The sequence below is a fragment of the Trachemys scripta genome, chromosome 7, assembly GCF_013100865.1.
Source record: "Trachemys scripta elegans isolate TJP31775 chromosome 7, CAS_Tse_1.0, whole genome shotgun sequence".
In the NCBI taxonomy this organism is placed as follows: domain Eukaryota; kingdom Metazoa; phylum Chordata; order Testudines; family Emydidae; genus Trachemys; species Trachemys scripta.
In genome coordinates, this window is record NC_048304.1 from 112,986,927 (window position 1) to 113,003,892 (window position 16,966).

Consider the following 16,966-nt stretch of genomic DNA (forward strand, 5'->3'; position numbering starts at 1 on the left):
TCTCTCCAATTTGCCCACATCTTTCCTGAAATGACAAACACACACAGCTTGCGGATTTGGGGGTTGGAGGTATATTCCGCGGAGAGAGACTCCCACTCAGGGTAGCCAGGAGCTGTGTAGACACCATGACTTGGAGGTGGCTGAGGCTCTCTGTGTAAGTGGAAAATCACTTATTTTGTGTTCAGTCCGGAGCTATCTTTAATGGAAGCCAGGCTGCGGGATGGGGATGGGGGGGGAAATCGCCTGGATTTTTTTTCTCCCCTCCCTGTTTCCGCGTCCCTCCCTGGGAAAAAAAGTGCTGCCCACCCAAGGAGGCAACCGAATCTCCTACTCTGCCTCTGTCTGTCTCACACGCACCGCGCGAGTGTCTCGCTCTCTCCTTGAAGTGACTGCTTGTGTTTCCAGGTTGCTCGGACCTGAAATCTAAGCGAATAATCTCAGCGTTCGCCCAGCTGCTGCAGCTGGTGATGTTATTGGTGAAGAGGAGGAGAGGGGGGGTTTCTTTCAATTCAATGGATCTGAAATCAGAGTCTCTGGACCGCCGTTGTTTGGGAATATCTACATGCTGAGCCTCTTTGGGGTGGCGCATCAGCTCATCTGGGTGACCCATCTGAAGAGAACAAGATGTTTCTTGCTACCTTATACTTCGTTTTACCCTTAATGGGTAAGTTGCCGGCGTTTACATTGGCTCTCTTTACAGGGTTTCGTAAAGCAAAACGTTGCGTTTATGGGATCCGATGTCTGGTTTAAGGTGAACGGGGAAGTTGCCAGTAGTTTTGACGGATTTGAATGAGCACAGACCACATTTAAAGCTCTGTGAGATTTAGCTACTGCCTGGATAGCCCGTTGTTAAATTGGGCTCTAGTGAGTTAGAGGAAAACTTTTCAATAGTCGCTTTTCATCTTAATAACACTGTGGGTCGGGGTAGGGAGGGGGGTGTCATCCTGAGAAGAATGATTGATTGCATCGTTTACCTGAACGTGCCTTCCTGCTTGGTGGCGAATATTGTAACAATACATGGTGTGTGTGTAGTGAGGAAGGGAAGGATTTTATTGGCGTTGGGGAGTGGAGAAGGGTGGCTCATATCGTTCGCTGTTTCCTTCTCCAAAAAAGCATCCTACGTGTCGAGAAATATGGGAACAAGGGGGAAAACATAACAAACAGCCTTTAAAAAATGACTTCAGTAAAAAGAGCTAGTATCAGTCGGCGAGGAGACCTCTCCGCTCTCGGGTTACGCATGAATGTAATTGAAATCACAGCAAAACCCTTATGGGAAGCCAGGGCGGATATTTAACCCCTCAGTGGAACATGGGAAGGGTTATTAATTAAAGGAAGGCTGATGTGAGGAACAGTGACTATTTTACCATGCACATTAACCCTCTGTCCTTTCTGTGGACTTCCCGTAAAGACATTTGAAGGCGAGCCTTCCCCTTGAAACCTCATTTATCTTCCCAAACATTCAGAACAAGCTCCTGGCTTTGCCACGGGCTGAGCCAGCTGGCGAGCGGCTGCCTTTGGAAAGGGGTCGTGCGTTCCTTTTGTAAGGAGGTGGGTTCCTCTCCCCAGGTTGGGCTGGCTCGGAGCCCAGTGTCTCAAAGAGAGTTTTTTTGTTGGTTTGTTTCTCTCTAGATGTACTTTTGTCCGCAGAAGTGAGCGGGCTGCCTGGCGGGGACCGTCTGGACTGCGTGCGAGCCAGCGATCAGTGTCTCAAGGAGCAGAGCTGTAGTACTAAATACAGGACACTGAGGCAGTGTGTAGCCGGCAAAGAGAGCAACTTCAGCCGGGCGACAGGCCTGGAGGCGAAAGACGAGTGCAAAAGCGCCATGGAGGCGCTCAAGCAGAAATCTCTTTACAACTGCCGCTGCAAGAGGGGCATGAAGAAGGAGAAAAACTGCCTGCGCATTTACTGGAGCATGTACCAAAGCTTACAGGGTACGTTGCGAAACCCAGAAACAGTCCACTCCCCAAACGCAGGGTGGTTTCCCAGTCCCTCTCAGCCGCAGTTAGCCACCACCGCGCAGACTAAACGGAGGGGCTGACCTCATAATTCACATTGTGCTCTTCAGCTGCAAACTGAGGATCTTTCATCCGACTCAGGAACAGCTGCTGCTGCAGTCTCCCGTTGTTGGGCAATCCACAATAAGGGTTTCCGCCAAGGACCCATGTTGACCTTTCTAAACCAAAGTCAAAAGATTAGGGCATTAGCAAGTGCCAAAGCTCAGGAACAATCAATTTGTGACCCTAACTGAGGAGTTTAAACACTTGTTAACTAGATCTCACTTCACAGGGACACGGTGGGGAACTAATTAATTAGCTCCTGGGTGTAAGATAAAAGTAGTGTTTATTTTTAAAAAGACCCGTTCTATTTACCAACAGGATACAGCTATGTGAAAGAGGATTTGGTACTTTCATAGCATGCAGAGGAGAGAGTTGCAAATGGCATGCCAGTGTTAAATGATAAGGTTGACTTTATACCCATTAAAGTCCTTGTCCCATTGAGTCTAAGAATCAGGTCCTTAGGTAATATTGCTATGTATCACCGGCCCGGATTTTGCATTGCTGAAGAACCCCAAATGCCTGCTGAATTCAGTGGAAGTTTAGGCCCACAAAAAATACAGGATGAGGCCCTAGTTTGTCTCAAACATCCATTCTGAAGGGGCTTCCAGCATTCTATTGCTCCCTGGAAGCCATACAGTATGTATGCATTAGCCAATGAAAATGTCAGTTGGAATATTTTAATGGATTAATATGTTTCTTTGCTCCAACTTTCATAATAAAGTACAGTTGCTACATTATAAATCAGTTTCCTTCCCAACTGTTTTTTATTAAAAACACTTCTGCTCTTTCTCTTCCAATAATGAGTTGATGTGAGTAAGAAACTTCCTTTTCCCCTCCCCCCATCTCTTTTCCCTCTGGCACCTAAAGATAGGCAGTACTTGTGATGTCACAGACTGCCTCTTCTGATTTGTGACTTCATTCCATGCTGGAGGAGGGGAGGGAGTTAATGGCAAGAAATACTTCTTTCTTTCAAGTGTTTTCATCCTCTCCCTTGGGGAGAGAAATTCCCATGAACAATAAATGGGAAGCACCTTGTAATATTAGAGTCGTTTTCTTTTTAACCCAATCTAATTATTTTTAGAATAAAAATAATACCATCATGTGAAGTAACAAAATCTTACCCCAAAATAATGTGTAAAAGAAACCCAAATCTTTTGTTGTCTTTAGGAAATGACTTGCTTGAAGATTCCCCCTATGAACCAGTTAACAGCAGATTATCAGACATATTTAGGCTAGCACCAATCGTATCAGGTAAGCAGATTTAAAATTCTTTAACTGAAACGTGACTACAAGCTACTTCTGTCAAGTTTGGTCTACGTGAGTTTTTTTAGTTTATGGAGTAATCCTCTTCTGTAACTACAGAGCAATGTGATTGCTTTCTGGATCTGGGCAAGTCAAGATATGGTTACGGTTCCAAAGTATTTGGAAAAATACTAAAATTGAAGAGGGTAATTCCCCGCACCCCCTTTGTTTTAGCTCTTGTTTTCAGAAATTGACTAATTTACCTGTAGGTGGCAATCTGATTCCCTGTGTTTGTAATTTACAATACAATGCCTTGTTGGAAATGTGGCTATGTAAGTTACCTCCCATTCACATTAAGGGAGATGATGAGAGTGTCTTATTATTTTATACCTTTGTGTTTAAAGAAGATGTTTTAGGATTAAGAATGGTCTCTTTTGGTTGAATTAACTTAGTTTTTAAAGAGCCTTTCATAGTAGTTTTGCTTTGGAAAAAATCTGCTGTGTAGTTACCTCGAGCATTTTCTTGTACCATTCAGACTATATTGTTTGTGTTTTCAGACTTAAAATATTTTTGGTCCCAAACTAATATAATTTATTGGAACAGTGGATTTTAGACAGTGAGATGTGTTACAGAAAGAAGTCATTTTACTTGTTTCTAGTTTCCAAAATGTCCTGTCAGGATGTGGTCTGTATAAAATACCTCCAATTATGTAGCTTATTGAATGTAGTACAGTATCACATATAATTTATATACAGTATAAACAGTTAATCTTGCAGTTAACTGCATTGTTAAGGAAAACAGCTTTGTTAATCACACTTTGAAAGAGAAAAGGTCTAAGGAACCAGAGCAACAAGAAACTTGGGGTGATATTTTGAAAGACCCTAAGTCCCATTTTCAAAGGTGACTTGGGAAGAATAAAATTTTCAGCAGTGTTTAAGTAAGTTAGGAGCCCAAGTCTCAATGAAAGTGAGTGGATTTTAGGTTCTTAAGTGTCTAAGGGCCAGAATTTTAAAGATATTTAGGTGCCTTAAGATGCAGATACGTACCTACACACTTTTGAAAATCCCACTAGGTATCCAAATTCAGATTTAGGTACCTAAATATATTTAAAAGTCTAGTCCTGAGTTACTTTTGAAAATATGATTAGGTGTCTAAATCACTTAGATGCTTTTGAAAAAAATTGCTCTTGGTCTAGAAAGCTAATAGTAGGAGAGACAGTAGGGACAGGAGACAACAGATGCAAAGCCATTTCATTTTGGCATTCTGGCTGCAAGCCACCTAAACTCTGCTCTTAAAATTTATGGTTGATCTACTTAAGACCAAATTTTGATCTACCTTGAAATTCTTCTGATCTGAACGGAAATGTCTTTTGTTACAATTTTTCTTTTTTCGATACACCGTTTCTTTGCCAAGGTAGTTTTTAAAAATGTGTTAGATTCCTCAGCTGCTCTGCAACAACAAATTATATGCACTGTCCCAACAGCTGTAATGATTCCTACAGCCATCATGTATGATCGTGGTGCATAGGCTGAGTCTGAATCCTTGTGTACTTAAAATTCCCATTATCTCCAGTGGGAGTTTTTGGGTGTGTAAGGATTGCAAAATTAGATCCAGAGAAGTAAACAAAATTTGAGTTGCATTGTCTTCTATTTCATTACATATAGAGGAAAAATGCCAATATTTAGTAAATGTTTAAGGAAAAATTAGTAGGAAATATTTGTGTTGTTAAGATTATGATTTCTATTGTATATTATACCTTTTTGAAGTCTTATATAACTTTTTTCATATGTCTGCATTTAACCAGGGTAATAGAATTTATACAGGATTCTCAGATCTTGATTGTTTTCTTTTTTTTTCTGATTTGTATTAGCAGAGTTGCCTGTAAGCAAGGTTTTCATATCTCGTCTTCTGCCAAACCTGGTCAGTTTTTATGTGAAATATAATTAGGTTCATATTCACCTTCATCAGGTTTATGTGGCTATCAATTGAAGGCAGAAAAGTTTGGCCCTGTAGCTTTTATAACTTATTTTTGTGTGTTTCTACATGTGCTTGTTACTTAGTGTACAGTCCAGAACAAGCTTTTTAGTCACTTATCAGAAAAAAATTATTATGACTTTATACATTATTTCTATTTTACAAGACATGGACAATAAACAAAAGTTTGGTTGAAAATGAATGGTCAATACACTTTATCCAGCGTGTGCATGCCTAAGAAATGGAAGTGAGGGTTTTTTTTTTTTTTTTTTAAGCACTTAACCTAATTGTCAGTATTAGTCTCATATTACATAACCCAGGAATGATTTTAATTTGTCCATTCTGTATTTTGTTTTCGGTAGGCAATTTCCATAGTGTTGTGTTCTCTAAACCACATGGTGTTGTCAAACATTAAAATATTAAAGTAAAATGAAGAACTTCTTTTAGTAGGGTCTGTTACACTTGGTTTAGTTACTGTATGAATAATATTCAATCTGAAAAATGTCACCAATGTAAAAAACTAAAAAATCCCAATTATTTTTAGTAATCCATTTGTTTATGGACCCAAAGGGTCTCTCATTGAGATGAAATCCACAACAACTAAATTTTGCATTTGTACCTCTAATAAACCTGCAAAGAAGGCCTGCATTCTTCAAAAATAAAAAGGGTAAAGTGGAGAAGTGTGCTCAGTGTTAGTTGCAGTTGAATTAAATTAACTTTTTTTCCCCACAAGTCCCTTCCTTAAAAGGGAGCCTATGACACACCATCTTCCTAACTCCAGGCCTGTGACTCTCCTCGCAATTTAAGGCCAGTACCATCTGACCTTTATAGAGCCAGACCTCAGATTTGTCAGCCATTGTTGTCACAATGTGAGCATGCAGCAGAACCTGAGCCTTGGTGTTGGGATCATGTAGGTTTGTTTTAGTAATCGTATCCAGTTCTGCAGCTTCTCTATTTCAGTTGTGAAATGCATGCTAAGATTAGGGTGACCACCTGTCCCTAATTGGATGGGACAGTCCTGAAATGTACATTTCTAGTCCCAGTCATGGGTTGAATGATGCCGGGACAGCATTTGTCCTGGATTCCCTGCGTGCCTGCATGAGGCTCAGGGGCAGTGCCACCCTCTTCCTGGTGTGTGTGTTTTGGGGGGTAGGCACTCAGGTGGGCCTGGGCCCCCTGGCCATGAGGCCTCCACGCTAGGCCAGAAGCCTGGCAGTAGTAAGAGCCACCAAGAGAGTCCGGGCCGCTGCGGGGAGCCCTGGACTCTTCACCTGCCCTGGGCACTGCTCCCCGGGGAATGGGGACATGGGTCGCGGCTGCTCTTGGGCATCCCAGCCTGCTGCCCAGGGCAGATGAAGGGTCCAGGGCTCTCTGCACAGTGGCCCGAGCCTGGGTGGCTCTGGCTTCCAGGGGATGGGGCTATTGCGTGTGTCTCGGTTTTGCATTTTGAAAAGGTGGTCACCCTAGCTAAGACACAACTCTGTAAATTATCCTAAGACCTGGGTGCCTTTTTCAGATAATAGCATGTAGTTAATTTAAGGGTTTCATTAAAATCCGTGGTTTTTGGCAAAACCATAACTGCTTTTGAGAGACAACACCTTTTGGGACATTTATCTCTATTACAACTATAGTGAATATACAAATCAATTGATTAGGTTTTTGGAGATTAGCTTTAAATCCATTAACCTCCATGCTTCGAGTGTGATCTTTCATTAGTATCTCAAATGTTTAACTTATTTAAAATTCAGCGATTTCATCATCAACACAGAACAATTTGGCCTTCAACATGTGATGAAGAGTAACCCACCCCTTAAAATGGCATTTGACATTGTTCCTTACAACTGGAAATGTAAACTCAAAAGTAAATATTATAATTTTTGTATTAATAAAAGCATAACTACGTATAGTTGAATAAATATTTACAAAAGAGATGATTTCTGAAATGCATCATTCACTTCAGCACAAAATAGAGCGCCATTGAAGCAGAACAAAACACCTAGGGCCATTTCTGTGAAGTGGTGTAAACAGAATACATAATGGCAAATAGAAGAATATTTAATTCTACTCCTTCAGATGACCTAATGTTATACACACAATATTAAACTCGACTCGTGAGTTGAATGGTTAATCACAAACTCATTACTTTGTTAATATTTGTATATTCTTTCTCATTTATCCATTACTTTTGGAAACATATACTGATTTGCTGCATGAGGCACATGGTTCTTAAACCATTCATGGTCCAGGGAGAATTTGCTGGTGGCTTGTGGAGAATTGGTTGGTCACATTCTTCTGGCTCCTTATTGTTTCCATTTGTTAAATCACATTCAAAGACCCCCTAAAAATAAATAAATACTTTCCTAATGTTGCTTTTTCATATAACTGATTGCTGTAGTTGCAACATGGATGTTACAGAAGTTACAACATACATTAGAGCAGTGGTTCTCAAACTTCATTGCACCCGCGACCCCCTTCTGACAACAAAAATTACTACATGACCCCTGGAGGAGGCACTGAAGCCTGAGCCCACCCAAGTAGGGGGGCCAAAGCCCGAGCTCCACTGCCCTGGGTGGGCGAGCCGGTTAAAGTTGAAGCCCCAGAGCTTCACCTCTGGGTGGGGGGCCTGTAACCTGAGTCCAGCCATCCAGGACTGAAAATCTTGGGCTTCAGTTTTGGCCAAGGGACCCCAGCAAGTCTAACGCCATCCCTGGTGACCCCATTGAAATGGGGTTGCGACTCACTTTGGGTCCCAACCCACAGTTTGAGAACTGATTCATAGACACCTTCCCTCTAATGCAGTGATCTTTTATAAGACATGGGACCCATTGTGTAAAGGTTTGAGAACTTTCTGTTGTAAAAGATGTCTAGAAGTCTGTACTTTGACAAACATGGTGTTTTTTATAATTTATTATAGTATTTTTTACATAAACTTATAGATTTATAAAAGTGGAATTTAGGAGACAGCATATTATGCTCCAATAAGAATCCTTAAATTCTATATCATCAACATAACATGTAAAGTTTACATGTTTGATTTGCATAGTGAATAAGCTGTAAGTACAAATAAAGCAAATTATTTTCAGTAAGAGATGGTCATCTAATGTATTAAGAAGCATAGGGTTATAAAAATGGGAAGTACTGGAGTTATCGCATTAATTTATGCACATCAGTGAGATAGTTTAATAATCATCTCATGTACACTTGTAACTTGAGAATGTTTAAGTATTTTATAGTGGTAGGTTAGACTCTGGCTCTCCTTCCCCCTGATGGTAGCATAGGGAATCAAACACAGGAGGGACTGGGGTTTGAGAAGAGAGAGTGGGTTGGGGGGCATTCTCCCTCCAATCCCATGAGCTTCAGAAGCCCCTTTCAAGATATCGTGTGTGGCTGGGATTCCCAGGTGAGTATGTCAGTGATGAGAGAGGAGAAAATACACTGCAATACACTTCCCTCCGGACCTGGTGGAATTCCATCAGGAAATCCACACACGAGTTAATGCTGCTATGAGCATTAACAGCAATAAAGAGACAAGGTGGGTGATGTAGTAAGAGACTTTCTCTGTTGGATCATATAAACTGGAACCATAAACTCCCTGAACATTAAATCTCACCAAATGAGGGTTAATCCATCCTCATCATCATATCCACTCATTATACTCCACACCCGAACATAGCCACTTTATGAACTTCATACCCTCATATCTCATGTCTGTACTTTGACCCATCAACCTTTTACCCCCAATCGGGGATAGTGCAGATTATGTATTCCTCATGCCACCCAATCTTAAACCAAATTTTGCACCCTCGATAATCTGTACATTATTCCCTGATAACCAGAAACTTCTTTGCTTAAACTCTGTACCGTTCACTTTTTTTTTGACATCATCTTAATAAAATTTCTTATTGAACCAACTTCCGATGGTGAGAGACACAAGCCTTCCAGCTACGCAGAGCTCTTCTTCCTGTCTCAGAAAAGTACTACAGCGGTGTTAACAGGCCACTTCCCCTTGAATGGTCCCTTAGAATTTGTGCTAACTGCTGTTTAGCTGTGACACCTTTAGTGCCTTTCCCTGACCTGAAGATGTCTCTCTCACCAACAGAAGTTGGTCCAGTAAAACATATTACTCATCCACCTTGTCTCTTTAATATCCTGGGACCAACATGGCTACACACTGCATACATTAACAGCAATAACAGACAGACCCATACTCTTCTCCCCATATATTTTTACCCTTCTCAGAGGTGCAGTAGAACACGTGGTTGAAAAGGGTCTGAAGCTATGTGGCTTCCTTAGAAGACCTGCTTCCATCAAAGGAAGAGCAGAGTGGATCTTCATATGAATTTTCTGGTGCATTAAACACAAAAGGAAACAAGTTTAAAGCTTCATAGGGTTTCTATATCTCACCCTTTCTCCCTCTGTAAGATCAGGATTCCCAGCCTACAGATGGGAGAATTGAGAGGAAGTGCCATCAGGTGAACTCCATAGAAAGTCCAGCATTGCTTTTCCCAATTTTCAAAATCATGACTGATTTCTTCCTTCCCTCCCACCAACATTTTAATATGTTTGAGTCCATTCTCCCTGACCCCACATTTCATGGTAATTCTTGTAACAATGTAAGTTAAGTGTATCCATTGAAGAAAGAAAATGCATCTTACTTGTAATCATTATTGTTTTACACTCTTTCTCTACTAGGCAATCTTTTTTCCTTTTATATAAGCCCCACATTGCATCTTTCTTTTTTTTTTGTCAGAAAAGATGAGTTAGTTTCTGTACCCTAGCCAATGTGACGCTTTCTCCTTTTGGGTTGTGGTGTATGAATTAACGGCTTTTCCTAGTGACTTAATATTGTATGACATACCCAAATCCTACAGCCTAGGGCCTTTAATCCTGGGTCCATTTCTAAATGTGTATGTATGTGTACACACATCAAATATTATATACTTTCTCTTATTTAACATTACCTGGTCTTTTTGAGAAATCTCTATAAGAATATTTGAGATTCATTGTATTTTAAAAATAAGTATGTTTATGGTAAATTTTTATATGTTGGTATGGTAAATATTAATAATTAAGTTTATTGATTTCTCTTGACAGCTTAAAGTACACCTGTTGTCTTTTATACTGTTGCTTTTTTTAATTTTAAAAGATGAGACATTTCATATTAGTTACTTTCACCCAGTTTCAGATACAGTGGATCAGATCTTATTAGGTTAATAGGAGTCTTGCAATTTATTTCTCAGGGAACAGGCATAGTACATCATCATTTTTTAATTGATTATGTTTCCTACTGTAATTTTTTTGGCCTGACTCCTTTTTTGATGTGCATAGAGGTCTTTTGGGTTTTGAGCACCATAAAAATAAGAATGCATTATTAATTATGATTGTACTTGTATGATCACAATACATAATTGTATTTTTATGTGTGAGATGATTTTTGTATTAATCAGAGTAATAGTCCCTGAGCCAGTGTGATGTTGGTTACACTGGTATAAATCTGAACTAACTCTTTTGTCTCCAGTGAAGTTTTGTGGCTGTTTTCCCTGTCCAAGAAAAAAGCAGGAATCTATTTTAGTGGCATTTAACACAGGAAAAATAGGTTTTTTTTAAAAAAAAGCTAATATGAAAATATACAATGTCATTTCTGTCTGCACATTTGCTTTGCAGAGACAAGGTTTGATTCCATTGAGATTGCAAGGTATCGAGGGTGCATAAATACTAGTTGCTGAATCTTTCTTCTCCTTTCTGTAATCAGATTGGACCATATATAAAAGAAAATCATGTTGGTGATTGTTGACACTCTGAAGCTCTTTGAGTTTCCTATTTTGTGTTTTCCCCATAGGATGAATCTGACTCTGACATGGGAATTAAGTACTCTTCTGAAGTGGCAGGCTGGCCAATATAGGGTCTACTCTTATTCCCATTGATCTCCGTAGAAGCAGAAGGGGCTGTCTTTCCCAGTTATTACTCATCCAGTGCTTATGGGGCAGGTAGATTCTTCTCCCTACCAAGAGTCCAGCCTAATGGTGGTGTATTCATGAACCTAATACACCACAGGAGGTAACACAAAGTCCATTAATAATGAGAGGGACCCTCTGGCAACATAGCAGAGAGTCTGTGCAGGTAGACGCAGCATCTTTATGTATGCTGAGGAGGAATGTTTTTTAGGGACTGTTTTTATGGGGCCTCTTAGGAGAACATTTTGGGAGAGCCAGTTGAGAGACAAACATAGCCAGAGGTTCAGCGTACAAGGTGGAAATCCTTGCAAAGTGCCACATCCTCTCTTTTCCATACCCAGGTATAGTAGCTGTTTGCTGGCTTCATAGAAGCAATGGGCCTTACAAAACTTCTTCAGTCCCCTTAATGCTTCACATAAATCTTCCAAGAAAAGCTTGTTTACTCAGCCTTTGTATAGTGGACAAGGCATCACTCTAACATGTTAGTCTATTCTCTTTTGCCCAAAAGATTATCAAATAGTTTCTAAATTGAAATGTCTATTTTATAATCATAAAGTGTCTCTTACTGGTATGTTTTAAATTATATTCGAAAATTCGTACTCTAAATTATTCTTGTCAGCCCAATTCCAACTGAGAATTCTTCATACACTTTTTACACCCTTTTTTTGGTTAAGGGCTGGATTGTCTGGTTTTGCTGAAAGAATGACAGGAGATATTAGATATGGGTTTAATCAGGCTGCAACTTTATTATTAGATGTCTGGGACTAACCCAGCAGATAAAATGTGTAGTGCAGGTGAAACCCCCACAATTAACCGGGGTGTGTGTGTGAGTGCTTTTACTAGTTCTCCTCCTCCCCACCCCCCCACCTTTCCGTTCATGTCCCTTCAGCAGATTGACTGCCGGGAAACTCCAATTCTAGCCAATGCTAGAATGCAATTTTGGGAGGCTTCCACCAGCTCCCCCTTCTCTTCATTGATGTGGGGGAGGGATAGCTCAGTGGTTTGTGCATTGCCTGCTATACCCAGGGTTGTGAGTACAATCCTTGAGGGGGCTATTTAGGGATCTGGGGCAAAAATCTATCTAGGGATTGGTCCTGCTGTGAGCAGGGGTTTAGACTAGATGACCTCCTGAGGTCCTTTCCAACCCTAATATTCTATGTCCTCCAACAATTGCCTTGCTGGGACCTTACCAACCATCCCCCCTCATTGGGGTTAAGGTGGATTATAATGACGGGGGGTTGGCTCAAGCACCACTCCTTAATTCCTTTTCCAAGCCATTAATCCGTTCTTTTGTGCCTTAATTTATGGAGTACCTGCACTGAACATTCGCTATACACTTAAATAAAGAGTTGCGACATATGGCCTACCGCCCATTATGCTATGGATAAACAGAGCCCACCTGAACCTGCTGCGAGGAAGGTGGAAAAAAAACCCCAACTGCACCTGGCCAATATGGTGGTAAGCACAGGTGCCAACTTTCCTTGACGCCCGTGGGTGCTCGCGCTCCCCCGCCTCTGCCCTGACTCCGCCTCCTCCCTGCCCCTATTGGACCACTCCCCAAATCCCCGCCCCAACCCTGCCTCTTCCCTGAGCCCCTGCCACATTCCTCCTCCTCCCCTTCCCTCCCAGCACTTGCTGCGCGAAACAGTTGTTTCATGGCGCAAGTGCTGGGCGGGGGAGGAAGCAAGACGCGGCGGTGCGCTCGGGGAGGATGCGGAGGCAGAGCAGAGGCAGAGGTGATCTGGGGCAGGGGGATGGGTCGGGGAGCTGCCAGTGGATGCAGAGCACCCACCAATTTTTCCCCGTGGGTGCTCCAGCCCCGGAGCACCCATGGAGTTGGCACCTATGGTGGTAAGGAAAAAATTCCTTCCCAGCCCCCGTTAATGGGGTGGCTAGCGTAATGCCCACAGCAGATATAGCTAAACACCCGGCATATTTCTGACCTAAATAGGGAGGGAGAGTGGGTGTTGCCCAACCTGTTCCAAGTGATGAGAGGAGGGGCCAGGCCCAGGCTGACCTTTTTAATCCCTTCATTCCTAGGTGGTGAGTCATCCACCATGCTGACTGCTTTTCCAGCAGTTTTATGTCTCATCTCCTGCCCCGAAGCCAGAAAGCATTGCCCTCTTCTCCTAGCTGGCCAGCCAGATGACCCTCCGCCCCCCAAAGACCTTGCTTAAAGTGCACGGCGGTGATTCTCTCACTTTTATTCATGTTGAATAGTACCTTCTTCCACAAGTAGTCCCACTGATTTCAGTGGTATTATTTGGAGAGTGAGACAGAGGAAGGGACTAGAGGAGTGAGTGAGACAGTCATCCCAAGGTCTCTGCTCACAGAAGCAATTTTAGATTGGCACAGGGCTTCTAGCAGCAAAGACCTCAGCAAGAAGGATGGTGTGGCACAGGGTGTCTGCAGGCTGTGCTCTGTTGTGGGGACAGGCAAGCAGCCACTGAAGCCCCAAAAGCAGGCAATGCTGGTGGTTGTGGACAGGACATGGCAAGTATGGCAAGGTCAGGAAGGGGAGAGGAGGAATGAGAGAATAAACCACATCTGACAGATTTTAGTCACAATGCTTAATTGACAACTGTAAAGCACTCAGATAATAAGGCGTGAGGGTGGTATAAAAATGAGGGTGCACTGATTAGGTGTATTCTTGTGGCAGCCTCCACCACAGGGCTACTGTGGTGCCCTGGCAGACTTTAAGCTTCGTCCCTTGATGGAACCACAAAGAGGGAATGGGCAATAGGAGCAGCACCTGCAATGCTGTCGCTCTGAGTGGCACAGTGCGGTGCAATTTACAGCAGGTGTTTCTAGTTCTGTCTTTAATGTTAAAATCATTATAAAATTCATTTTAGAGCACTGTTTTTAAATGTGACTCTTAGGAATTATTTTGAAAGTACTAGCATTATCTGTCAGCTGTTGACAGGAAGTTAAAAATTCTGATGGTAAAGTGCTCGTGGTTTAATGAAGACAAATAAGAATTTTTATATTGTAAGATGGAACTTATTTGTCATAGGATAAGATAATGTATGTTGGGGATTCATCTCAGTTAAGTTTCAGGAAAGAATGTGGTTATAGTATTTCCTTTTAAAATTATGTTTTTGTTGATAAAATAAAGACATTTGACAGTGTAAACTTGGTAATATATTTTTACATTAGTATGTTGCTAACTTTAAAAAACACTTATTTTGGCATATTCTATCATTTTCTGTGGATGAAACTCATGCAATAACTTAAATCATTGCCGCTGACATAGCTCATTAACAAATTTTGTTGTATTTTCTCAATAATTCTCTAGTTATGACATGTAGTACATAAAGCAATTTTTACACCTTTCAAGCTATTGTCCTGTACAATGTGTAGTCGAACTACAAATGTAACGAGAGATACATCACACAGTTTAATGGAACAGAGATAGCTCATCCTATATAGAAATTTGAAGAAATGATGGGTTGTAAAGAGAGGTGCAGATATCAAACAATTTGAATAGAGCCCATAAATAAAGATGAATTTCCACATTCACTAGCTATATGATTTTATCACTGTCTGGTGTCCGTAAAGTACATTTTTCCATTAAAGTCTTGTCATGCAGCTGATGAGGTTCAAAAGTATTCATGCTTCCACTCTCTTCTTTTTAAATTCTATATCATAGGGCCCAGTACTAAAACTCAGGATGGCAAAAACAGAACTTCTCATTTCTCCTCCCCTCTTCCATCCCAATAGATAATTCCATGATTTTTGCCTTTTCGCCAGGTTCAGAACTTTCACGTCTTTGTTGATGCCTCTTTCTCCCTTATTCCTCTCATTCAGGCTACTGCTAAATTTTGTAATACTATCCCTTCTTTTACAAAATATCCAAAACCTATTCCTTCCTTTCCATCCCTGGTCCAGATCTCATGTCCATGTATTGGTAAACTCCTTTGACTTCATTAATATCCTTCTCTCAGGTCTTCCTGATGCTCATCTTGCTCCCCTTTGATATATCCAAAATGCCTCTGCCATAATTTTCTTTCTTGTGTATGACTCTGAACCGAGGCGATGCATGGAGGAGCACGTGCCCCCCAGATATTTTTGGTTGCACTGCCCCCAACCCAGACAGGCTGGGTGACCTGCGGGGCTGGTGTTGCCGCTTACCCCACTGAATGTTCCTCCATGCCCCTTTGGGTTGCGCTCCACAATTTGAAAACCTCTCTGTGGTGGTCACGTGCCCCCTCCCCTAAACCTTTAAATTGTGCTTCCTCCTTGCTATCAACGAGGTGTCGTCTCCAAACATCCCACCTCTATTTTCTGTGACCCTATGCTGGTTCCATGTTCACTCTCTATCCCTTTTTGTTTGTTTCTTTTCCCTTTCAAAGCTCTGCACAGCTCTGCCCTTTCTTTCTTATTACTGGTCCCACACAACTCTCCTGTTTGACTCTTTCCCTTCTTATATGCTGCCCCTGCACCTGGCATATCCTTTCTTGTCCAATACACTGTGCCAGCCAACCCTTCCTTTCTTTCTTCATAGCTTTCCTCAACTCTACTGTTTTCAGAACCTTCAAGTGATTCTCTGAGAAGTTTCAACTGCAATTAAAAAACAAAGCAAATGTGATGTGTACAGTTCTACCCAAGCAATCCCATAACTCATTCCTTCCTTCATCGCTATCTCTCTTGTACCTGTTGTATGCGTTTTTTTCCCATTTTTTGTATGTTGTTACTATTCTTGTTTTTTTTTAAATCAAACACAAAAATATGCTAGAGATCTCAAAAAACAAGTGAGGACTCAGTAAAGTGAGACAAGTGAGGACACAGAGATCTTTCATCAACTTGGACATGAAAGTTGTCCCTTGATCAGTCAATATCTCCTTGGGTAGACCAACCCAGGCAAAGATCTGTACTAACTCCTTAGCTATTGTCTTGGAAGCTGTGTTACATAGGGGGACAGCTTCCGGGTATCGGGTTGCATAGTCTAGTACAACAAGCACATGTTGGTGGCCCCTCGCTGTCTTCTCTAGGGGCCCAACCAGATCCATGGCTATGCATTCAAATGGTACCTCTATTATTGGAAGAGGTATCAAAGGGGACTGCAAGTGTGAGCGAGGGCTATGTAGCTGACACTCTGGACAAGAGGTGCAGTATCGCCAGACATCTTCGTGTACTCCTGGCCAAAAAAACCTCCGCAGGATCCATGCCTGGGTTTTCTCTACATCTAGGTGTCCTCCAAATAGGTGACTGTGGGCGAGGCTCAATAGGGCTTTTTGATGTTTCCATGGCACCAGAAGTTGATGTATCTCTTGCTCCTGCGCATTTGCATTACGCGGTACAGGAGATCTTTTTTGACTATAAAGTAAGGTCCTGGACCCCGGACCTCCCCATTCATGGGTATCCCATTTATCTCGGCCACCTCTTTCCTGATGTTATTCTATCTAGGGTCCTCCCTGCTTCTCAAGCCCTGCGGCAGCTCCCTGCCCTGAGGCGCCCGCCCCCCACGGCAGCTCCCCACCTCCACCCTGAGGCGCCCCCCCGCAGCAGCTCTCCCCCCCCCCCCCCGGCCCAGGGAGCCGTGCGGCAGCTCCCCACCCCAGCTCACCTCTGCTCTGCCCCCTCCCCGAGCACGCCGTCGCTACTCCACTTCTCCTGCCTCCCAGGCTTGCGGCGCCAATCAGCTGTTTGGCGCCGCAAGCCTCGGAGGGAGAGAAGCAGAGCGGGGCGGCGTGCTCAGGGGAGGAGGTGGAGCAGAGGTGAGCTGGGGCGGGGAGATC

General features: G+C 42.3%; 1 protein-coding gene across 2 annotated transcripts in view; it reads left to right on the forward strand.

Annotated features, from left to right (window-relative positions):
• The first annotated feature begins 229 nt into the window (after positions 1-229).
• GFRA1 (GDNF family receptor alpha 1) overlaps positions 230-16,966 on the forward strand; it is a 185,269-nt gene continuing 168,532 nt past the window's right edge. Inside the window, exons 1-3 of one of the 2 annotated variants that reach the window (XM_034776825.1) lie at positions 230-664; positions 1,630-1,932; positions 3,226-3,309. In XM_034776825.1, the coding sequence (XP_034632716.1) occupies positions 625-664; positions 1,630-1,932; positions 3,226-3,309 (427 nt within the window). In that variant the 5' untranslated portion in view covers positions 230-624. The remainder of the gene's footprint in view (positions 665-1,629; positions 1,933-3,225; positions 3,310-16,966) is intronic. The other variant, XM_034776826.1, reaches the window with a different exon arrangement.